The sequence below is a fragment of the Choloepus didactylus genome, chromosome 17 (assembly GCF_015220235.1).
Source record: "Choloepus didactylus isolate mChoDid1 chromosome 17, mChoDid1.pri, whole genome shotgun sequence".
NCBI classification, from domain to species: domain Eukaryota; kingdom Metazoa; phylum Chordata; class Mammalia; order Pilosa; family Megalonychidae; genus Choloepus; species Choloepus didactylus.
This window is the reverse complement of record NC_051323.1, coordinates 45453755-45477932: the sequence shown is the minus strand read 5'-3', so window position 1 is coordinate 45477932 and position 24178 is coordinate 45453755. Positions and strand designations below refer to the sequence as shown.

General features: G+C 47.7%; 2 protein-coding genes across 7 annotated transcripts in view; one reads left to right on the top strand and one right to left on the bottom strand.

The window, feature by feature from the left end:
• The first annotated feature begins 5643 nt into the window (after nt 1–5643).
• TMEM247 (transmembrane protein 247) lies at nt 5644–10041 on the top strand. Its single transcript, XM_037806619.1, has 3 exons — nt 5644–5760; nt 6317–6637; nt 9811–10041. The coding sequence occupies exons 1-3, from the start codon at nt 5644–5646 to the stop codon at nt 10039–10041; spliced, it is 669 nt and encodes a 222-aa protein (XP_037662547.1).
• Nucleotides 10042–10549: 508 nt separating this feature from the next.
• ATP6V1E2 (ATPase H+ transporting V1 subunit E2) overlaps nt 10550–24178 on the bottom strand; it is a 46779-nt gene continuing 33150 nt past the window's right edge. For 2 of the 6 annotated variants that reach the window (XR_005212491.1, XR_005212495.1), the window contains exons 2-3: nt 19895–20034; nt 17291–17356 (exon numbers count right to left, since the gene is read on the bottom strand). The gene's annotated coding sequence lies outside the window, so the exon portion shown is untranslated. Of the gene's footprint in view, nt 11231–12013; nt 12486–17208; nt 17357–19894; nt 20035–24178 lie in introns of those variants that run through there. The other 4 variants (XR_005212492.1, XR_005212493.1, XR_005212497.1 and 1 more) reach the window with 4 other exon arrangements.

Genomic DNA, 24178 nt, shown 5'->3' with positions numbered 1-24178 from the left:
GAAGGCAGGCAAGCATAGGGTATATTTAGGGAACATCAGGAAGCATTCCCTCTCTCTTTCCAACTAACTTGTTTTCTCCATAAAGGTAAGAATTATGTCTGATGATTGTTGGTATTCCCCCACAGTGCCAAGCACGGGGTCATGAACCTACCGGGGGCTTGCGAAATATTGTTTGGCGTTGAAAATTTTTAAAAGCTGGACGTTTCTTCAGGGCGATGAGGCGGGTACGTTGAAGGAGAACTGACTTACTGATATGCACATGCTTTGCCAGTTAGCAATTCATCGCCTCTCAGCTGCAACCCACCCTTCATTACCCTGCTGGTGATACTGAAGCTGAACTCTGTCAGCATTTTCTTGCTAGCCAGCAAGAAGTCAAGCTTTATCAGTAGAGGGCGCTGGAGAAACAGTGCAGGAGGAAAGGGCTTCTGCTCCTAGTGCCGATGCTTTCCATCTTTGTTCCTCCCACTGTGCTGCAGTGCTTGGCAGACATGCACAGTACCTAGGGCACTCACTGCCAGAAAGTTTCAGTGACATCTTGGGGGCAGCTTCCCAACAAGTTTCCCAGCTGAGTTTCTCTCCAGCAATTTCCTGGCAAGTTTCAATAGCTTCCCAGTGAGTTTTGTCAGCACCCCAGCAGGCAGTTTCCTGTTTGCCAGCCTTGATCTGTAGTCAGTCAGCAAACTTGTACACCATCCAGTGGGCTATGCCACACCCTTTCCAGTGAGGTCTGGATTTCAGTCTTGGAGGGCTACCTCTCCCAGATTTATTCCTTCCTGTATGATTCAGAGGTATCTTTACCTCTAAGTAGACAATTCCCTGTACTAGCTAACAGTTTCTTCTGTTATACTGTCCATGTTTGAACTGCTGTGTGGTTTCTCTCTCCAGACTGGCCCCTGACAGGTACAGCATTGCACACACCCTTTACACACAGCAGTGGAAGGGCCCTCATCAGGCAACTCCTTGCTCACCTCTTAGTCTGATTTCCCCACCTAATCCTTGGAGCACCTTGAGTCATCTCCTTTGCTTGAATACCCCCTATGTCTGCCAGTGTTCAGCAAGAAAAACAGAAACCACCCTAAGTATTTCAAGCAGGAAGGGATTTAATACAAGGACTTTGATGCTTCGTAGAACCATTGGAAGGGGTGGCATGACAACAGTCAAGGAAAACCATCAGGGCCTTCAGGAGATCAAAAGGTTGCAGGTTTTTCTCAGGAAAACCTGGTAATAATGAGTTCAGTTCCCTGTAGCACCGAAGTGGTTGGTTAGCAGGCAAGGGCCCAGAATGCAGTCTACACTTCCTGTCTACCCACTACAGCCAGATGAGAATAAAGGCTTCTCCTCCATGTCTGCCTTCCAAATCTTATGTGAGTGCCTCTCAGGGACATATCTAACCCAGAATTCTAGAGAAAACCTTCCTGCTCACCTGCCACGCAAAAAGAAGAAGGGGTGGGGACAATGCTAAGTTGTCAACAAAATCCTGAAGACCATCTTCCCATTCCCATCTATAAGGAATAGCACAGGGTTAGGCACACTGGAGGTGTTTGGGAATCACTAGTGGTTGGCTAAATTTGTAAAGTATGACATTTACTAAGTACTTCCACATACATTTCCTCATTTGATACAGCACCGTATGAAGCAATCAGAGCCAGAATTAATATTCCCATTTTACAAATGAGGAAACAGAGGTTCAGGATGCTAACTGACTTGACCAAGTATAGGTGGCACAGCCAGAACCCTAACCCAGATGTTGATTCCAGACCAGGTACATTTTCCTCAACACCACAGCCACCTCTAGACTAAATGGACAAGATCTTCAGTTGGAGGAACCAGAGAGTGGCAAGAGATGTTCTCCTTCACTTTACCTCTTCCCCATCTTTGGCAGCATACTTAACCCAGGGCAAGAGTGAGCCTGACACAGCCCAGCCTACAGCACGGCCTCCCAGAGGACACAGCGTGAGCAAGAGCTCAGCTCCTGGAGCCAGAACACCTGGGCTTCCTTACCTGGCGCCACCTCTCCGTAGCTGGTAACTGTGGGCAGGTTGCTTAACCTCTCCATGCCTCACTTTCCACTTATTTATAGATAGAAATCATAATTGTACCTAACATGTTCAGAAAACTAACTGAAATAATCCATGAGAAATTCCTAATGCCTAGCACGTGGCTAGCACTCAAGAAATATAAGCTATTATTATTGTTATAATCCCCCAAATGCTCCAGCACACCTGAGCTGAAGGGTCTCAAAGCCACAGCCGAGGTGGTGCCTGGGGCTGCCAGGAAAGAAAGAGGACATTTCAGCAGTAAAATGCCTGGTCCAACTAAAGAGCATCCTGGACTGGGAAGGGTAAGCGGGGAGGAAAGAACAAGGAGGAGCCATCAGATATGACCTGGTCCCAGACCCCTGCCTGCCTCAAGCAGGAGTTATGCACCCTAAACTTCCTTTACCTGTGCTGAGCAAAGCTCTTTCCTCCAGCAATTTTTTTAATTTTTAATTGCAAATGTTATTTACGCACATGGTTTAAAAAGTCAGGGTACAAAATGATGCATGATTAAGACTGAGTCTCCTTCCTTCCCCCAAACCCCCAATCCCTCATCTCCCCCACCTCTGAGGCAGTCCTCAGTTACCAGTTTCTTACGTGTCTTTCTAGGTGCATACAAGTATACTATCTTTCCATATTTTAATACATACAGGGCCCTCTGTTGGCTTTTCCAATAAAGAGAAAATCTTGGTGAGCATCACATTTGCACTAATGGAGCTACCTTATTCTTCCTTTTTTCTGTGTTAGTCTTTTTAACAGCTGCATAGTGTTTTTATATAGATGCAGCACCAATTTAACCAGATTGCTTCTGATGTTAAATTGAGTAAGTCATTTCCAGTCTTTTACTGTCATAAACAACACTGTGATAAATGTCTATTTACATACTGACCTTTCTTTTTATGAGGCAGACAATCAGCTCACCTCTTGGAGACCCAATACTAATATTCTGGATAGAAACACAGAAGGAGCTGGGAAACCTGCATTCTAGTCCTGACTCAACCACTAATGTCCTTTGCATCCAAACACAAATCAACTTCACCTTTCTGATGACTCAAGTTCCTTGCCAGTCAGGCAACAGTCATTGTACCTGCTGTAAATTGCCTCACGAGGGTATTCTGAGAATCAAATGAGATGATGTACACGAGAGCTTGTGAGTGCTGAACTGATACACAAGTCTCTCATCTGTTTCTTAGCCAAACCAAACACTGACAGGTTGCTCTATGGATGTGCCCATCACCCTTTAACACAGTGCCTGCTACACCCACTGCCCCTTCTAAGGGAAGCTGACCCACCCAGTTCCTGCTGATGGATGACTAAGGCTGCTAGGCACTGTACTATATGACCCTGCCCTCCCCAACCTTCCACTTCTCCACCTGATTTGGCCGGGCACCTTCCCAATAAACAGGCTGTCCAATGACCAGAATGAAAACTTCTGCCCCACAGAGAGAAACCAGGTCTTTCTGATTCATACCCTTAGAAAAGTCTATGAGGACATCACAAGTGAATGAGACAGTTACGACAGACGTGGCACTGTAAGGCTGCCCAGACAGAGACCAGGAGCCTGGGGACTGAGGGGCTGAAATTAGGGGGAAGCAGAAACCTTGTATACACTGAAACTCTGAGGTAGGGAAGAAAGTGAGGAAGGATGTTGGTGAGAAGTGAGAGGACACAGAGAGGCAGCGATACCAGAGCACAAGATGCACCTGCTCTGGCTGCTGGACCCTGGAGTGTCCTGGACCCAGCACAGGCTCCCTGAGGCCCTGCCATCCCAAGCCCCTGTTTCTGGGCTCCCACATCATCCTGTCTCTCTTGTCTCTTCTCATGGCTTCACTATTGCCTCCCTTTACCTGAGATGAATGGGGGGGGGGAGTTCTTTTCACACCCGCCAGGAGTGCCAAACCAACCCATGGCACATGAGGCATGTCTCCCCACCTTCCCAGGAAGTTCCCTAAAGGACAGGATTGTGGTGGTCTCACCTTGGCAAAGAGGAAGTGGGCCTCCCAGCCTCTATTTTGCTTTGGAATATACAGCTTTGCTTAATGGATTAATGCAGATCGTGGAGGTCAGCTTCCCAGGGAAAGGGCAGGATGGGGAGGGTGGGAGAGCAGAAATGGATTACCTTGCTGGCCCCTGTAGCCACAATTCTTTTTTCTCTGTATCTTTTATCATACATCTTTGTAGTTCCACTAAAGGGGCAGAGTACATGTCCCACCCTTTTACTTTGGGTTTGACCATGTGCCCAGCCTTGACCAATAGAATAAGATGGAAGTGTGGTGTGCCAGGTCCGAGGCCTCTTGTGTTTCTTCCACTGCCATGAAACAAGCATGCCCCGGCCAGCCCACTGCTCCCAAGAAGAGAGGAGAGATGGGAGGAGCAGAGCTGCCGCGGCCAAGTCCCTTTGTAGAACCCAGCCATGGTCACCCGATCCTCAGATGCCTGAGCTAAATAAATGTTGTAGGCACTGAGATTTTACAGTTGTTTGATATGAAGCAAAAGCACAACCACCCATAGCACTTACTGAACATTTCTGTACAATAGCAGTTGATTATTTGGTCATACACAACTGTTCCTCTGTATGGGTTTCTCTTAATTAAGATGGCCAGATTTAGCAAATAGAAATACAAGCTTACTGGTTACACTTGAATTTTTCTATGTAATTTTTAGACCACCTGTATAACTAAAAATTTATCTGTTGTTTATATGAAATTCAAATTTAACTGAGCATCCTGTATTTCTCTGGCAATCCTACTCCTAGTGCATGAGGCAAGATGACATCTTAAGCAGTAGTCCTGAAATAGTTCCCATGGTCACCACCATAATGGCAGAGAAGAAAGCTATGGTTCAGTGAAAGGAGATTGGCAAGAAGGTCAGAGGGTAGATTTGAACACTTGCTTCTCTCCAGTGGCAAACCCGCCCTATTATAACAACAGTGACGATGGTTATAATTTACTTAGCCCCTCTATGGGCAGACAGCAGGCTAAATACACTTTCTTATTATAGCCTTACATCAATGCTGCAATGTAGGAAAGTGGCTAAATTATTATCTCCATTTATAAACAAGAACATTGAACATCAGAGAGGTAGAATAATTTTCCCTTGGTCACACAGCTATAGAGAGCAGCAAATCTAGAATTCAAATGCAGTAAGGCAACACTGCCTCCAACTACCAAAATATTTTGTTGTGGTTTTCACAAAACTGAAAATGGCAAAGTATATTCCCCAGCCCTTTTACTCCTTTTCTAATCCCCCTCAATCCATTCCACCCCAATTGGGAGTAGGAATAATAAGGGGCTGTGGAGCTATTTGTGACTCCTCCCAACACAATCTGCATTTAAAAGAGCCACTCAAGGGAATGGATTCCAATGGCAGAATTCTAGTTTTCAAAACGGTCCCTTGGGGTAGGAAAGTCCCCTCCTGCAGCTTTTAATGACAGCCCCTCAAAGGTGTCACACCCTCTGCCAAAGGGGCCCTAGCAACAAGTGGAATGCAGGTTATTGTGAGGACAGGGGATTGTGATGGTGGCTGGGCTGTTCAATCTGGTGAGGCCAAATGTTAGTCCCTCAAAAGATGTCCTTTGGCCCCAGCTGGCAGCATCGTGACTTTCTGGATGGCAACAGAGGACAGGGACATAATGGAAGCCCGAGGGGCAGGAGAAAGCTGCCCAACTTTCACCAAGATGCTGCCTGGTGATACCATGTCAGAAGGGAAGACGAGGGCTTCTTTGGTAAGGGTGATGCCCTGTCTCACTGTCCCTGCCTGTTCCATCAGGGACATGCGATGCGAGCTAAGTGCTCTGATATTCCAGAGAGCTTCCAAGAAGAACAGGTGACGTGAACCATTTCCCCATAGCTGGTACCAGCTATAACCAGGGACCAGGTGGTCCTTCCCAACATTGTGAAGTCACTTGAAGCTGGCTTTGGTCTCTCCCATCTGCTTCCCATTTGGAGCCTTTTCCTCCCTCTAGGGATGGGATCCAGCTACCACCATCACCCTTTTGTTGGTCCCCATATGTCTGTGTTTTCTCAAGGCAGATCCTGGGTTCTTCCTTCTGTAGCCCCCAGAGGATGCTGTGTGTCTAACTGGCCCCCCAGTTAGGTGGGGGTGGGGGTGGAGGTTACCTCCCTGGTGATTTGGGAATAACCAGCAAGACTAACTACTGACTTCAACTTCCCAATGCCTCCACTTGCAACGTGGCCTGGGGTCCCGGGAGTGCTGTGGGGAGAGGCACCCCTATAATGATTCCTTCCTGTCCCTCCACTACCCCTCACCCACCCACCAAGGAGGCAGATGCCCCCAAGCCAGACTCCTCCTACGACTACCTGGAGGAGACAGAGGCTCCCGAGGACGGTGGCTGCCCGGGGCCACCTAAGCCGCTGCCCCCCAAGGCCGGCCCCGCCACGAAGGGCCAGGCGGGCGACGGACCCGAACCCGCGGAGCTCACCCCGGACCGGAAGGCGGAGCTCAAAGCCGAAATGGAGCTGGAGAAGGTGCGCATGGAGTTCGAGCTCACCCGGCTGAAGTACCTGCACGAGGAGAACGAGCGCCAGCGGCAGCACGAGGAGGTGATGGAGCAGCTGCAGCAGCAGGCGGCGCCCCGCCTGGTAGGTGACCCGGAAACACTACCTGGGGGGCCCGCGGCCCTGTCACCGGGGTGGGGGAGGCAGAACCGTGGACCTCGCGGGGCCTGGCCTGCCCTGGGAGCCCACCTTACCTGCTCCACCACCGCCTCCCGCCCTGCAGGGCCCGGAAGCTCGGCTGGAAGGGGCTGTGTCCATGCAGGCCATCTCCAGCCCCTGCTGCTCTGAGTCACTTCTAGAGCCGGGGCTGCTTGCTGCTTTAGAGACCACTACCCCATATGGATGGCTCTGTAGGAAAGAGCTTCCAGGTTATGCTTCAAATCCAACTCTGTAAAGAGAATTAGCCCTTCCCCTAGGAAGGGCTCCCAAACCTCCTTGGCCACACCACAGCCCTTCTGCTGGCTTAAGACAGGAGGCCCATGGCTTTCCTTCTCCAGAAAGTACATCCCTAGTCTCCAGCATTTCCTCTATGACTGGATTCCCACCACTCTCCATCCCTCTCTGTATCTCTTTAAACTAGACCCAGAATCCCACTACAGTCTGATCTCTGGGTTTTGATAGAACCATCACCTCCTGTAATGAGGCCCTCCTTTGCTTGGTTGGATCACACGGCCTTGTAGTCAACTAAAACTTAGACATTCTAGTCTCCCCTGAGCTGAGCTAAACGGGGAGCAGAAGACCTAGCCAGACTGAGTTGTGGAGGCTTAGCCCTGGGGCTGAACCCTCCTGAGCACTCAAGACTGGGAAAAGTTATTGTTTGAAGCTGCATTGCCTGGGCTTTAAAGTCAGACCGTCCTGGTTGCAAATTCTGGCTCTCCCATGGATAAGCTGTGATGTTGGGCAAATTACTAATCCTCTTTGAGCCTCAATGCTCCTCTATAAACAACAACCTCATGGAGTTGTTGGGAGGATTAAATGAGAGAATGTGTGTGAAGCACTTTGCATGAGCCTGGCACATTAGGTAAGCACTCAATAAATGTTAGCTTTGACCATTTTTATGTACTCATGCGATTCACTTCTTGACCCAAATGCAGCAACTTACATTCATCTCTTTTCAATTTTATTGGGATGGAATGTATTAGCTAAGCTTTCCAGCTCTGAGTCATCTGCAGTTCTGAAAAGCTTGCCTTCTGTCTTTATCCAAGGCATTGCTATAATTGTTGAGGAGGATATGACCTACAGTAAATATCACTGAAGATCCACCTACAGGTTAGCAACATTCCATTAATCAGCACCCTCAAATTGCATTTTATCTAGCTCACATTTCTCCATCTTGTCCAAAAAACTATCCTGAGACATACTGTCAGATGGTTTCCTGGAATTAAGAAATTGCAGTATCTATATAGCCTTTCATTGCTGCAATTGACCAGTCAATTATCTATTTTTCAAAGAAAATAGGGTTGGTTTGGCATCGTTTGGTCTTAATGAACACATGCTGGCTTCTAACAATGATCACTTTTTTTTCTTGCTCACAAAATACCTGCTTAATTATACACTAGCTGATTTTTGCTGAGTCAAGCTTATTGAACCAGGATTTCCAGAATCCATCTTTTTTCCTCCTTTTGAAAATCTAGACAATTTTTGCCTTATCACTAAGATTCTGGCACATTTCCTGATATTTTTGAATTCTCATAAATAATGCCCATTTCCAACTGTGTGGTTTTTCTCAGTATCCTGGGATATAACTTGCCACAAGGAGCCTGGAACTATTTAATGCAGACAGTTAGTATTGTAGTATGCCTTTGATCTGCGTCTCCTCCTAACCATGTTTTCTTTCCCCTTTTTAGTTTGAAAATCTTTCTCCTTGTGGGATGAGATGGAAACCCTTGGGAATTGTATAGTTCTATCTGCTGTCTTCTGCTCAAAAGATAGACCACTGAAAGTGTTTTGAAAAGTCTATGGGGGTTCACAGATGCATGTTTTGTTATCAAAATCATAATGATAACCCAGCAGCATTTCAGACTGAAAACATAGGCAGACAGCAGAAAGGCGGCAGAAGGTCCCTGGTCCAGAGCTGTGCTGAGTTGGCAGAGAACCACTAGAACACGAGGTTTCTTCCTCTGGCCTAAAACCTTCCTTGCTATTCATTTTAGAGGGGACATAACTGAAGACATTTCTGCCCCCTTCAGTTTCAATTAGTTGCCCTTACATTTTATATAGGTGTCCCAGCCTTTGGTAATAGTTTACAAAAGTGTTTTGTTTTTTGTGTGTTTGTCATAAGGTGAGGAGTTGACTTGGTTTTTTAAGCTTTACCACCCCTCCCCCATTTGTTGTGTGGATGGATGGATAGGTAGTAGGTAGATAGATAGGTGGATAGATAGAATTCATTGTATTGAAAATACTGCTTTGAGTGTTTTATAAGCTGGTTTAGGGCATCTCAATTCCTGCCATCTGGTTGCTTACAAAAAATTGTGGCATGTTTTTTATAAAATATTTTTAAGACTAAATCATGGGTGCTCTTTCTTAACTATGGATCAAAATAATTAGATCAGCTTTTGCCTTACTTAAAAGTTGATGCTTGTATGTTAAAATGGAACCTATTGGACCCTCAATTGTATAGATTCTGGAAAAGGTGACTCCCAGACACTAGTAGCCAGACAAATCAAGCTGCTTTCCCCTGTGTCCAGTACTCCAAGGGTTTAGGGAGGCCCCATCACCCATCTCTTAGCACCCTGGGCTAAAGGACCCAGTGTGACATGGACAAGGACTTTTGTACCCAAGGGACCCCTTTCGTTCTGCCACTGTCTGAAAACCAAGGTTGAGTACTGGGGCAAAGTGCCCAGAAAATGCTCCCAAGACCCAGTGTCCTGATCTGGGGATGCTGCAGTCAGAGAGAGACTGTGCATTCCCTTAACTCAGAGGGGCAGGATGGAACATAAAGAGAAAGGAAGGTGTTTGCCACGCTCCCAGGTCTGGAGGGATAAGAACAGGTTTAAGAAGGGAAAAAAAGTAAAAAAAAAGAGTTTGTCCTGTGTGCCAGTCACCTTCTAGGGATGATTTTTCATTCATTGGCTTGCTCTTCTTCCCCATTATCTTATGAAGTAGGCGATTTTACCCTTTGCTTAGGTGAGGAAGAAACCTGCCCAAGGTCACAGGCAGAAAGGGGTAGAGCAGGATTGAAACCAGATCTGTCTGGTTCCCAAGTCCAGACATCAAGCCCTGGTTTTGCCAGCTCCACTGTCTTTTTTCTCCTACAGTTTTCAGGAGGCTTCCAGGACCTCCTGCTCCCCCAGAACCAGTTTGCCATGTTCCTGTACTGCTTCATCTTTATACACATAATCTATGTCACCAAGGAGATGGTCTTCTTTCTCTTCTCCAAGCACTACCTGTTCTGCATCGCAGCCATTTTGTTCTGTTTGATTAAAACTTTCTGGTCCTATTTCCAAGTGCCTTTGCTGTCTGCATCACTGGGTGTCATTAGAACGTGAACCAAGTTAGCCACCCAGCCTCCCTCCCCGTTCCCTGCCCACACCTCCCTCCCTCAAGTTGTGCCTCCAATCAGAACCTGCTCTGAGAAAAGGCCCTGCTGTTAGCCTTTTACATCTTAGTGTGAAGAAAAATGTTCAGGCCCCTTGTACTGAACCTGAGTTCTCACGGTGGATGGTGGACGTGGGTGCTTTATCCCGAGAGAAGGATTTCAGAAGTTAGCAGATTAGGGAGGTATCTGTGGGAAAGCCTTTCCAGAATCACAGAAACCACACCATGACCAGGCCGGCTTGGGGTCCACCACAGCTACTCACTCTCATAGATCTTTCTGAGATGTGGCAAGCTGTGGTAGGAGGAATATGCAACACCCCCAACCCCCATCCTCCAAATTTGTCCACGTCCTACTTCCAGGAACCTGTGAATATGTTACTTTACGTGGTCTCTTAGTTTCCCAACTGTTAAACAAACACCATGCAATGGGTTGGCTTAAACAATAGGAATTTATTGGCTTGTGGTTTTGAAGCTAGGAGAAATCCAAAATCAAGGCATCAACAAGGCAATGCTTTTTCCCTGAAAACTGTAGTGTTCTGGGACTGGCTGCCAGCAACCCTTGGGTCCTTGTCTTTTGTGTCACCTGGCAATATGCCCATGGCCATGTCCTCTCCTTGCTCTTCTGGGTTCCATTGACTTCCAGCTTCTTCTCCTCCAGGTGGCTTTGTCTTCATAAAGCTTCCAGCAGTAGGATTAAGGCCTAACCTCATTCCACTGGGCCACACCTTAACTAAAAATAACGTCTTCAAAAGGCCCTACTTGGAGTGGGTTTATAACTACAGGAATGGACTAGGATTGAGAACATGTCTCTTTCTGAGGTATATAATACAACCTGCCACCCATGGCCAAAGGACTTTGTAGATGTGATTAAAGATCTTGAGGTGTGCAAATGAGCCTGAATTCCCCAGGTGGGCCCTATGTAATCACAAGGGTCCTTCCTTAAGAGAGGGAGGCAGGAGGCTGAGAGTCAGTGGAGGAGCTGGGATGACAGAAGCATAGGTTGGGGGTGATGTGGGACCACGAGGCAAGGAATGCAAGCAGCCTGTAGAAGTTGGAAACGGCAAGAAAATGGATCATCCTTACAGCTTCTAGAAGGAACACAGCCTTGGTAACCCATTTTTAGACTTCTGATCTTCAGAACTGTAAGAAAATAAATTTGTGTTGCTTTAAGCCATTAAGTTTGTGGCAATATGTTACAGCAGCAAAAAGAAACTAATACAGGAGTCAAGACTCCCAGTGCACTTTCCCCCTGTGCAAACACTTTAGGATGTCATCACAAGGCCATTGGCGAAGTTCCATTTATCCCAGGCCTGAGGAGGCCTGGACACAGTCAGCTGTGAGGGTTGGAGCCCTGCCTTCAGGCCACAAACAATTAAAAAGAAGAGAGGCTGAAGCTCCAAGGAGCTCAGGACAGACCTATCAGAACCTGGTGGGCAAGGGGTAGCTCTATCACCAAAAAGTATACCCTTGGGTGGGAGTCGGGTGATGAAATATGGGCAGACCCCTAAGAGTCATAGTGAAGGAGGAATTGCACCTGCTTGGGTCTAGAGGAAGACATCAATTCTGCTCAGTTGGAAAAGTAGAAAAGAAGAACAGCCACACATACCAACCCTTAAAGACCTGTACACACACACACACACACACACCCCTACGATGACCTACCAGCCCAACCCAAGCTAGCAAACACATGCAGGCTAACCCAGAAACATACACTGACGCCAACACACACACATACACAGATACAAAACAAATAAAACAGTTGCCCACAATACATAGAGATGTACACAACCCCCAAGTAAACATATAGCCACAACCAAAAGGAACAGACTCATGAGGAGGCCCAAAGTGGAGCTGTCTAGGAAACAAGGAAGAGTTCAACTCCCTGAGTCACCAGCTCCCCAACCCCTTCTCTAACTCACCCACCTTGCAGATGGTCGGGTGATCTGACCTCCACTGGCCCAGCCCAGAAATGGTGGCTGCCTGGCTGGCTATGGCAGAGGAGATTTCACTTAGTGGCAATGCAGCAAAACGGAATGAGGCTGGACACAACTGTGCCGTCAGTCAAGTCTGCACTGACCCCTCCTCTTCTCATGGGCAGGGCCGTGGCTTAAGAGAGACAAAAGAGTAAGTCTCTCTCTCCATGGGCTGAGCAGTGTTCAGTGCAAACACATGAAAGAAAGAAGACTGCCTTGGGACCTCATTGTCAGTACATTATTATGCCTTTGAAGTCTACGGTGACTCCTCGTTTTCCACCCAATTCAATATATCCACCTCCATTTAGATCTGTGTGTGACAGGTACTTCCTCAGAAATAATCAAACTGTCATTTCTCATTAAACTTGCAACAATAGGACTTTTTGCTACAGGTCACTGCTAATCGTCAGCTTGACCTGGGTTTCTGGGGTGGGAATGAGGTGGGAGAAGGAGGTGGAGATAAGGATCTCAGAGCAGTTAATGCCCATTTGCTTACCTTATTATAACAGACAGAATGAGAAGTTTGTAAAATTATCAAGTGCCAAAACGCCGTTTAGTTCATCCTCCTGTTGACACTGGCCTGTTGAAACTGGCCTTAAACATGTCTATTTTCCTTAAGAAATCTTCACAAAAGGACTGAACTTCCTCGAGCAGTTAAGTTAGCATTCTTCATCTCATACCCTTAGAATAGGCATGAAATCTCCCCTTGGTCCCTATTACTGTGGTTGAAGACTAAAGCCAGTACTCTAAGATCTGCCCTCGGGGAAAATGAGCTCATGGTTACTCCTCAAATCTTCCCAGTCCAAATGCAAAGCAGAAAATCGGAAGGGAGAGAGACAGATAGGAAAGGAGCACAGCTGAGGGGTTACCAAGCTGGCAACTGTTCAGCACACAAGCACTTCCTGAGCACCTCCAGTGTTCCAGGCACTCTGCAAGATGCTTTATGGAGCCAGCCTTCACCACAACCCTGGGAGGCAGAAATTTCTGTTATTCCTGTTTCACAGATGAGGATCCTGGGGCTCAGAGAGGTTACATGACTTACCCCAAATCACCCCAGCTAGTAAGCGGCATACCTGGAATTCAATCTCACGTGTGCTCCAAAGCTCTTGCTCTTTCTAGGCTATTATGCTCCTAAGATCCTGCCTTGGAGGATCTCACCACTTGACTGGGGAGAATAGGCTAACACAGAGGAAAATGCAAAGAAGCTGTCAGCATATAGACCTCACTGGTTAAAGAAAGCAAAGAAGGAGAGGTTCCTGGGCCCAGAGTGGATAAGGGAAGACTTCTCTGAAGAGCAGTCTACAAGGGCAGGTAGACCTGGAACAGGTAGAAAAGAAGAGGGAAAACTCACACACCCTCAGAACAGGATGAGAAAGGCCATCCTTGCTTGAGTGAATGGTGTAAAGGTAACAGGCCTGGGAAGATGGTTTGAGGCCAAATTTTGTAGGGTCTCGAATGTTGGTATGAGGAATAGGACTTAATCCCTCAGGAAACAGGCATTCATTCCCTGAAGATTGTAAAGTGTGATGCTGAGAATAAAAAGAAGACAAAGGCCTCCTTTTCTTCTCCCCTGTTCTTGCCTCTGACCTTCCCTTCCCATTTCCAGCCCAGGAACATTCTTTCAGACCCTGGATATGAGGCTTACATTCAACTGCCGTAAAAGAAACCCAGTTACAGTGACTTGACCTTAGTAAAGGTTTGTTTCTCACATAGTAAGAAATACCAGGTAGGCAGTTCAAGGCTGTGGAAACTGCTCTGGGAAGTCACAAATGACCCAACCTGCTGCTCCTTGCTGCACCGTCCTCAGCACCTGGCTTTCAGCCTCACGATCTCAACATGGCTGCTGCACCTCCAGGTCTTAGGTCCACAATTCCAGATCAGAAAAGGGAGTGAGGAAAAGGGGCCACCTTTTAAAAACTTTCCCAGAAGACCCACCCAGAGAGCCTGCTTACCTGTAATTGGTCAGAACTGGGTCACGTCGCTCCTCCTAACTGCAGGGAGTCGGAGGTTTAAGCTGTTTTATCTGGGCAGCCTTGAACAAATTAGGATTCTGGCAGTATGGGGAAAGAATAAGCAAATAACGGTGCCTACCACACCCTACTTCCTTAGGCGTGGCTCCCTTCCCCAGCTGCCTCTGGATTCTGGATCCCAAGCATCCTGGCAGGGTGGAGGGCACAGGTGGAACACAGCCTGGCTGGCTGCGGCACTTCTCCTTGAGGCCCCATTCACACACCACAGCAGGAGGGTCCTGGTTTTCCCTGGACTGATGCCTGGAGCAGCTCTGCCCCCATCTTCCTGACTTGGCCCTGACCTCAGCCTGAGGTCACAAGAAGGACACATGCTCCAGACCGGGTGCCCTTAGCAAAGCTGCAAGTTTGACTCCGACTCCCGCCCCCTCCTGAGCCCAGGTTCCCCATATCAGAGCCTGGTGTCCCCTACATCCCTCCAGCGGGTCAAAGGGATCTGATCAGCCCACTCACACCAAGCTGCTAAAGACGCAGTGTGTGCCATGTCCTGTGTGTGGTAAAGGTCCACTTGGCTGGGACCCAAACAGTGACGCTTTCAGGCAAGGAGAGACAAGAACTCTTTCCTGCTCCTCAGATGGAATCCCATAGGTTGCCTCCCTGAGCCCAAGCTTAAATCTGCAGGAGGAGATGCGGGACACTGATTACGTGCTTCAACTTGGCGGGCCTGGGCTGGGGGACCTGATCAGCCCCTGGGGAGGGTGGTGGGCACGGGCGACAGCGCCCTCCGCAGCCCCCCGGGCCTGGGAAAGTGAGGCCGGAGGCAGGCCCCATTTCCTCACCCAAAATACCACTGTTAGGGGAGGCTTGCCGGAGGGAACCGCCTTTTCCCCACCCCCTTATCTTGCCCGGACACTCCCCGTTGCCAGTGCAACTCCCATTACCACCAGTGCGCATACATTGTTGCCAGACACCGTTACCGGAGCAACTCTCGCCCCTTTTCAATCAACCTCCGCGCCCTCTCAGAACCAATCCAAGCCTTTAACCTCTACAGCTACCCCGCCCTCTAAACGCCCGATATAAGCTTGTACTCTCCCCTAATAAACTCTCTTGGCTTCTTCACCCTAAAAGAACCGTGTCCCGCTTGTTCCTTTCTCGCCGCCCTCCATACTTTGCACGCCTACGCCGGGGACCGGGCCCAGTCCCCCGCCTCGCCCTCGCCTCCGGGAAAGAGCCCCCGCCGCCGGTACCCTCCAAGCAATCCTGAGAGCCTAGGATTTGGTAACCGGCCGCCACCTCCCCCCCCCCAGACGAGTCAACTGCGACCGCAGGAGAGAGGAGTAAGCCACTTCCCTGCCACATCTGTTTCTAATCCCAATTTAGCAGATGACCCAAGCAAGTCGGTTAAGCTTTCTAGGCTTCATTTGGGTGGCCTATAAATTATCTAGACTCTAATTAGTGTTTTAAAAAACACCAAAGCCTAGACTCTGGTTGCAGAAATTCTGATTTAATTGATCTGAGATTGTGTCCAGGGCTTTGGTAGCCTTTAAAGCACCTTGGTTGATTCTAACCCGCAGCCAAGGTTGAAAACCCTAAATCCCTGCTCCTCCAAGTGTGGTCTGTAGACAGCAGGAGCAGCAGCCTCGGCCAGGGCCTAGGTAGAAATGCAGCTTCTCAGGCCCCTCCCCAGGCCACTGAACCAGAGGCCTTTGACAATATCCTGGGTGATTCATATGCACGTTAAAGTCTGAACAGTGCTGTTCTAGGCCCCTTCCAAGTCCAAAAGAAATTCTAGGACTCGATTCACCCTTTTCTCTTTCACAAAGACACTGCCCATGGCCTGGAGCATCTTCCCGGGGGGCTGAGGAGTCAAGATAGAAAACAAGAGAGGAAGGATAACTGAGTGCAGTAGCCCCTGGAAGTGCCATGGAAGTTGAAATCAATGTCCCCTGCAGGCCGGGGTGGCAGAGCCTGCTGTGCGATGTCAGGAGGCTGCAGCTGGAGGCAGGCATCCGTTCCTTCTCCCTCTGTGTTCTCCTACCAACCCTGGATCTGGCCTCCTGAGGGACCAATGATTTCACCCAGCTTGCTGGGATTTGCCAGAAAGTTCCAGAACCCCTGCAGGCCTGTCTCTGCCTCGGTCCCTTTTTTTGATCTGGCTCCAATGTGCCGATTTGCGTGGCTTTGGGAAAATCTTGCTAATATACATTCATCCATTATTTAAAGGTTACTACTGCTCCTTCAGGAAGGTTAAGCATGATTAAAAGACGGTATTTTTCCACAGGGCACAGCAGAAAAGCTAGGGATCCCTCATTTTTTAACCTTTTTTGGCCAAGCCTTCTTGCATAATTTAAAGTCTGCGACTTATTTAGATTTAATTAGCCAAAGGAGCAGCAGCTGCAGGTTCATTAGTCCGTATTTATTAAACTGCCCTCAGAGGGCTTTGCCTGCTATCAAGAACGAAGTGGAAGATGAGCTTTGGACTTAAAAATTCTTTGCATTTAAGTAGGAAGGGATTACAGATAGTGTCAGGGGGTAGGCAATTTTGTTCCTCAAAGACAGCAAAGGGGTTGGCACTAAAAGTCCTAGGTTCTTCAGGCAGCATCCACCAATGATCTCAGCCATGAGCCAGCGATGGAAGCCACCTCACAGGTGAGCCACCTCACAGGCTACAGCGGCAGTTCAGTATGATAAGGGGGTGAAAACTCATCATGAATGAGAGCTATACAAATGAGAGGTATACATAAGAGGAAAGGAGCAGGGAATGTGTATTGGTTGCCAACTTGAATTTCAAGAACTGAGAGAGGTGGACAGGACCAGCTTTAGAATTTGTCGGGCCCAGTGCAAAATGAAAATGCAGGGTCCCTGGTTCAAGAACTATTAAAAATTTCAAGAGGGTGCTAGCAGGACATCAAACCAGGTGCCGGGCCTTCCCAGCGCCATGTCCTGGTCTCATGCCAAGGAAGCCTACCCTGGCAGTGGATGGAGGAGGCTTTAAATCCCTGCTGAGACTGTCTCCAGGGCTCCACCTCATCAACAGGAGGGAAGGAAGCAGGCCCTGTGCATGTGGAGACTGGGTGGGCCACTGGAGTCAGCCAAGGTGGCAGGATGCTGATTGTCCCCTGTGGTATACCCCCCCCCCCCCAGCTCTGGAAACAGAGTCTGGCCTAGAAGGAGGTACCTCTTAGCATGCAAGTCACCCTCCAGGATTTCAGCAGCTAATCACAGGCTGCCAGAAGCGTCAGGCTCCTCAACTGAACTTTGTGACGTTTCCTCTCCCTCCTGGCCTCTGCCATCATCCCCCCTTCAGCTGATCACTTTTCTCTGGGCTGGAAAACCAAAACAGAAGAATAAAGCTGCATTTTCTACCCTTTTGAGCCTCTCATATCAAATGACACAGTCACTTTGCCTCCAAGTTTCCATCAAAGGGGCCTTTGTAAGGTCCAGGGCAGAAAGCAGGCCTTGGAAGACATCCACCAGGAAATGGGTGCAGAAAGTGCTGAGCAGATGAGCCTTCGGTTGAGGAGGTAGGAGGGGACATGTTCAGGGGCTTCCCTCCACTCCAAAGAGGGGGCCAGTGCCAGGCGCTCGCTGTCCACGGAGCAGCTCCCCACCAAGGGCCCAGGCCTGGCTTCAGGCCTGGAGATGCCAGAGCAGCTAATAGTCTGGCTGCAGTGACCACCCCACTGCCCGGGCCAACAGCGAGGGCACAGGAGCTCAATAAGTGCTGGAGGAAGAGATGAACAATTGGATGAACAATTGAGTGAACAAAGGAAAGAAGGCAATAGGAAATGGGAGAAAGGCCAGGGTTCTGTGAACCCTTCATGGAAAGGGCAGAAGGGAACTCACAGGAATGGAATACCTACTGTGTACCTGCCCGACCCATGCACTTTATGTCCTCTCATTGCATCCCTGGGCACCCTGGGAGGGAGGCCCTACTAGTGCCCCCACTTTGCAGATGTGGAAACAGAGAGGTTTGGGAATCACCTGAGCTTACTCAGCCAGAAGGTGGCAAAGACCAAGGGTAGCAAGGAGCTGGAAGCTGATTTAAAGAAAACAAAGTGTGATATGTCTTGTCTATTGGGGTTTGTGGGTGAAGATGCAGAGCTGCTTTGATACTGGAGTTCCGTTATTATATTTCAAACCGTCCTGGGTGGTCCCATCATGTGTTTCTATGTGGACTTCTAGGAACAGCAACTTCAAAGGTTTTCAGCTTAGAAACCTACCCTTTTATTCTTTCCATTCTCTCATTTCCTCTCACCAGAGGCTGCAGAGGTCTTTGAGAGAGAAGAGGGTTGTAAGTCCTCACTTACTGGCCCACCGATTACATACGTTTGCCGTTTTCTTGAGTGGTGGGGGATCATAAAGCCCTAAGCTTCCCCTGGACCCTGCCCCATTTCCTCTACTGGGCCCCCCGAGTGAGTGGGCCTGTAGAGGGCAGCCTGGGGCTGGGGTTTTTCCCTCTCGAACCAGCCATGCCCGGCTCTTTTTCTGAAGACCAGCATGCCATGGCCCTTGCTAGGACAGGAGCATGTGAAGGTGGTTGTAGAGAGAGAACTCTTAGAGTAAACTCCTGCTGGCTTTCACGTCTGGGCAATTTCTGTATCCTCACCTACACAAAGCCCCTGGTATCTGGGATGGCTTGTGTGGGTTCCTAGAGAATGGTGAGCTTTGACTGGAATACTCTGGAAGCCTCACAAGGTAGTAGAAGCTCACCTGCTCTTGGGTACCAGGCCAACTTCAGAGGTGCCCCAGCCAACCAACTGCCGTAAGCACACCACAAACACAACGTGAAAATCTTGATTCTCCAAACAGATCAGTTAAGGAGAGGGTCAGAAACTCAGATGCCTGGAGGACGCAGGTATGCCAGGTAAAAGAGGGAAGTTGGCAGGAGGGAGCCGACAGGAAACAAAGAGCCAGTATAACGGAGGCAGCCCCTCCGCCTCCTGCCCATTTTCACAGTGTGAAGCTGCAAGCCCCATGTCCAGGTATTCAGGGGAAGTCAAAGATACAGACTTTTCAGGTGATACCTGCTGATATTTAAATGTTGCTTCAATTTTTTTAGCCACTTTATGAATCTAATAAAAATTGTTGGGACACCAGCTCATAATCTCCAAACTCGAGATGTTATTTCCTTTATCATAGAGGTCTCTGTTTCACTAAGAGATGTGCTGGGGGGTTTCTTTAAACAGAAAACGCCGGTAGGACAAAAATAGAACATGATTCACTCTGTAACAATGCTTAAGCACAGAAGAGGCAATAAGGATGCTTCTTCCCTTCACAAATCGCTTCACCTTGAGGTGTTTCAAGAGACAGACTTTTTAATGCATTTCAAATCAGGTTAGAGTGGCAAAAATCTAATTTTCATACAACTTCTTGAAGGAAGATGGTAATTTGGCTAAAGCCTGGATCAAGATTAAGGAAGGGGCAAGGCAGGGGGCTGAGAGCTGTGAAATGAGGGGGAGACTGTTAGGAGGGCAAAGACAGGACGAAGGTGGGGTGCCGTAGGCTGTGTAGGGTGCAGAGGGGCTGGCCACAGCTCTGGGAAGTTGGTCAGACAAAGAGTGGTGGGGTCTGGGGACAAGAAGAAGCCAGGGAGGGAAAAGGGGCAGAGTGTGTCATCAGTTGCCATGGTAACAAAGGGATAAGAAAGGGGCGGACACAGCGGGGCTCTCAGGGAAGAGCTGTGCTGCGCTGCTGTCCTACAACCGACTCTCTCCCCTCCACCTAGGCCCCTGTTCCTGTCACCCCCAGACCCTCTGACACCCAGCCCCGTCCTGATTCTGCTTGCCCCTGGTATGGATAAATTACTATAAAACTACAACAAGGACATTTACATCCAAAGCATGGGTGGAACGAGTGGGTACCTACTTACTGTGCCTCCAGGGTCTCCCAAAGGCCTCGTGGATTCAAAATATTTCCTCCATTGTCCTGGCAGAAAGTGTACGATTCCATCGTTAGGGCAAATTTTCTTGGACTAAAGCTTTGTTCAAGTTGAAGTGCAAACCTTTTTAGGAAAGATAATGATGTGGATTGAATTATGCACTCCAATTTAGACACATCCTTGGTCTTGATGAGCATTCCTGTGTGAACCCATTGCAAATAGGGTCTCTTAAAGATGGTATTTCAGTTAAGGTATGGCCCAACGGAATGAGGGTGGACCTTAATCCGATGGCTGGAGTCCTTTATAAGCAGAAGAAATTCAGACACTGGTTTGAATGTATTATGTCCCCCAAAACACCATTTTCTTTGATGTAATCTTGTGTGGGCAGATGTATCAGTGTTGATTAGATTGTAATTCTTTGAGTGTTTGCATGGAAATGCACCCCACCCAACTGTGGGTGATGACTCTGATTGGATAATTTCCATGCAGATGTTACCCCACCCATTCAGGGTGGGTCTAAATTAAATCACTGGAGCCATATAAATGAGCTGTCAAACAGAAGGAACTCAGTGCAGCTGTGAGTGACATTTTGAAGAGGAGCTACAGCCAAGAGGGACATTTTGAAGAACGCACAGAAGCTGAGAGAGTAGCTGCAGATGAGAGACAGTTCAAAGACGGTCGTTGAAAGCAGACTTTTGCTCCAGAGAAGCTAGAAGAGGACAAACGCCCCGAGAGCTTCTGAGAGTGACATTTTGGAGAGAATATGAAGCCTAGAGAGGAACATCCTGAGAGAAAGCCATTCTGAAACCAGAACTCTGGAGCAGAAGCCAGCCACATGCCTTCCCAGCTAACAGAGGTTTTCCGGATGCTATTGGCCATCCTCCCATTGAAGGTACCCGATTGTTGATGCCTTACCTTGGACACTTTATGGCCTTAAGACTATAACTGCGTAACCAAATAAACCCCCATTTATAAAAGCCAATCCATTTTTGGTGTTTTGCATTCTGGCAGCATAAGTAAACTAGAACAGACATGGAGAGAGAAAGCCACAGGAGGAACCAGAAGTTGGAGGTCAATGGAACCTGAAAGAGAAAGGAAAGTTGCCATGTGACAGGAAAGCCAAAGAACTCAAGGATTGCTGGCCAGCCAGAATGCTACAGACCCCAGGAGGAAGCACAACTTCCTTGTATAAACCAAACCAGCTTTTGGTATTTATGATAGTAGCCTAGCAAAACTTAAGATAGATAATGTCTTAGCCATCAATCTCTAGAATCTTGTAAGAAACTGATTTATCACATTTAGCAGGGATCTCAGTGGACACTAGTGTCCGCTACTAGAGTTATGGCATATCTGAACTTTCATGAAAATGGGCGAGGTAGACCCCAGACAGGCTAATTCATAAGACAACTCCAGTGGACATCTGCTGTGTGTGTTCAGCATCCATTTCCCTTGATTTTCTTTTGGGGAGCCCCCTCTTCCTCAGTCTCAGTCCATGAGGTTCAGATTGGCTGACGTCTAATCTAGGGGTGGGCCCAAGACTAGAACTGGCCAGTGAGAGCACTCTCTTCCAAAATGATTGGATACATGACCCAAGCCTGACCAGCAAATCTGAAACACAGATTGTTGTTGGAACTCTTGGGGAAGATAAGCTCTTTTTCCACTGAATACTAAATTCTACTACATTGGTAGAATTTTATGTCCAGAGCTGCTGGTAGTTGTTTTGTTTCACTGGAGGAGAGCCTACTTGAGAATAAAGCTGATCTAGAGGAAAGCAGAATCAAGATATGGGAAAACACAAATGGGGGAGAGAGGGAGAAAAGAGGAGGAGAGAGTGAGTCTGTGATGGCATGACTTGAGCCCCTGGGACCAACTGAAACAATAGATACCCCTCAGCTTTTCAGCTTCCTTTTTTGCTGTTAAGTTTGAATTGAATTGGGTTTTCTGTCACTTGTAACCAAGGGGCCTGAATTATACAAGAGCTTTCCATTTTGGCTAAAGAAAAGATTATATGTGTTGGCACCTGAGCTCAGCAACAGCTATCGGAGGAGACATCATTCCATCTGCTCCCAGCCCATCCTATGGAGAAAGGTGGGGAGATGAAACTCCCTCCTAAACAAGGGAGTTTGAGAGACTTTGGAAGAATGGAGCTATGAGGCCTCTGCATGGCAACATGTGCCCTCAGCAGGGAAGGAAATCATTGCCCCACCTCTTGAAGGAGAACATCCCTGCTCTGGCACTGGGAGGGGATGAGGTGTTGACAATGGTGCCAGGGGAAAGAGCAGCATGGCTGAAAGGGTTTGCCCAGCGGGAGACTCCACAGGGAAGGCTGAGCACCTTCCCACACGCGGAGCACAAGAGGGTCTGTGAAAGCCAGGCCCCAGAAATGGCCCAAATGCCCATCAGCTGAGTGGATAGATAAAATGTGGCATAAAATAAAATTTGTCTCTGTTAGCCAAGGCTGCTATGACAAATACCACACAATGGATGTGCCTAAAAAACAAGAACTCATTGGCTCACAGTTCAGAGACCAGAAGATCAAAATCAAGATGTCGGCAAGGCCGTCCTTTCTCCTGGAGTCGGTAGCATTCTGGTGATGGCAGCCTCCATCTCGTGGTGTCCTCCCTCTCTCTTTCTTTTCTCTGCCTTCTTCTGACTTCTGCCTTCTTCTGCCTGGCTTCTTCTGAATTTCCTTTCCTTATAAAGCCTCCAGTCATGTGGATGAAGGCCTTCTCTGATTCAGTTTGGCCACACCTTTAATAATAACATCCTCAAAGGTCTTGTTTACAAATGGGTCCACATCCACAGGAATGTGGATTAAGACTTGAAACTGTTTTCTTGTGGGGGACATGATTCAATCTGCAACACCATCCAATATAATTTTATTTGGCAATATAAATAATGAATAACTGATACACGCTGCATCATGGAGGAAACTTGAAAACATTATGCTAAGTGAAAGAAGCCAGTCATATATGATTCCATTTATATGAAATGTCCATAATAGGCAAATCAATAGAAACAAAATAGATTTGTGGGTGCCTAGGGCTAGGGGGGATAGGAGGATGAGTGACAGCTAAGGGGCGCAGGGTTTCTTTACAGGGTGATGAAAATATTCTAAAATTAATTGTGGTGATGTTTGCACAACTCTGAACACACTAAAGCCATTGAATTATACATTTTAAATGGGTGAATTGTATGGTATGTGAATTATACCTCAATAAAGCTGTTACCTAAAAAAAAGCTCTTGAGGTTCCTGCCCAGCCAGTGTGCAGTGGGGACGCAAGTGGGGGATCAGCCCCCAGAGGCCCAGGGCACAGCATGCAGGTGCTGCTTCTCCAGGAGGCAGTACTGGACATAAGCCTGGGCAAGAGGGACTTGGCCTGGGCCCATACTTTAAGAGGGCTCTGCTCAGGCTCTGCTCTGGCCTCACCTTTCCCCATGGGGTGAGGAGCCTGTGGGGCCAACTGGACATGCCCATCCATAATCAAAACCCTCCCCTCCTAGACCATACACTGGGATTAGAGGACCCTGGAGATTTCTTGCCCCAAAGATCCCAAACCTGTTTCTAGAATGTGCAGGGCCTCTTCCCAGGTCCATCCTCTCTAGGGAAGACTGAGCTGCTGGTGAGGATGCAGATGTTGCAATTGGGACTTGGATACACAGGCCAGGCTGCCCACCCTGTGCACACCGGGCCCCTCAAAGGGTGAGAGGAGAAGGGGGCAGGCCATGGGCCTTGAGTGTAGGGTTAGGGGAAGGCCCAGAGCTGACTCTCTCCACCACTGCTGTTTCAGTGTGGCAGATTGAGGAGTCTGAAAATTCTAAGTTCAAACTTGACCTTTTAGGTCATTAAGAAGCTCTGTTTATTCTATAGCTGCTTGTTAAATTATAATTTGAAAGCTATACCTTTTTGTATATATGTTATATTTCACAATAAGGAAATAACTGAAACTATGGCACTATAACTCATAACAACTTTGAAAATTTCATATATATCTACTTGTTAAATCATACTTTGAAAGATATTACCTTTTTGTATATATATTTCATAAGGAAATAACTGAAACTGTAAAACTGTAACTGTATTTGCTCTCTACTTGTTAAATTGCACTTGGAAAGTTATCACTTTTGTGTATATATATATTAGACTATAAAAAATGATTTAAAAAAGAAGTTTGTTTGTCAAGATAGGAAGCTAGAACATTTAATAGTTTATTAGCCTGATTTATGGTTGTGATGTAATTAAATATTTGTGGCCTTCCATTTGTCC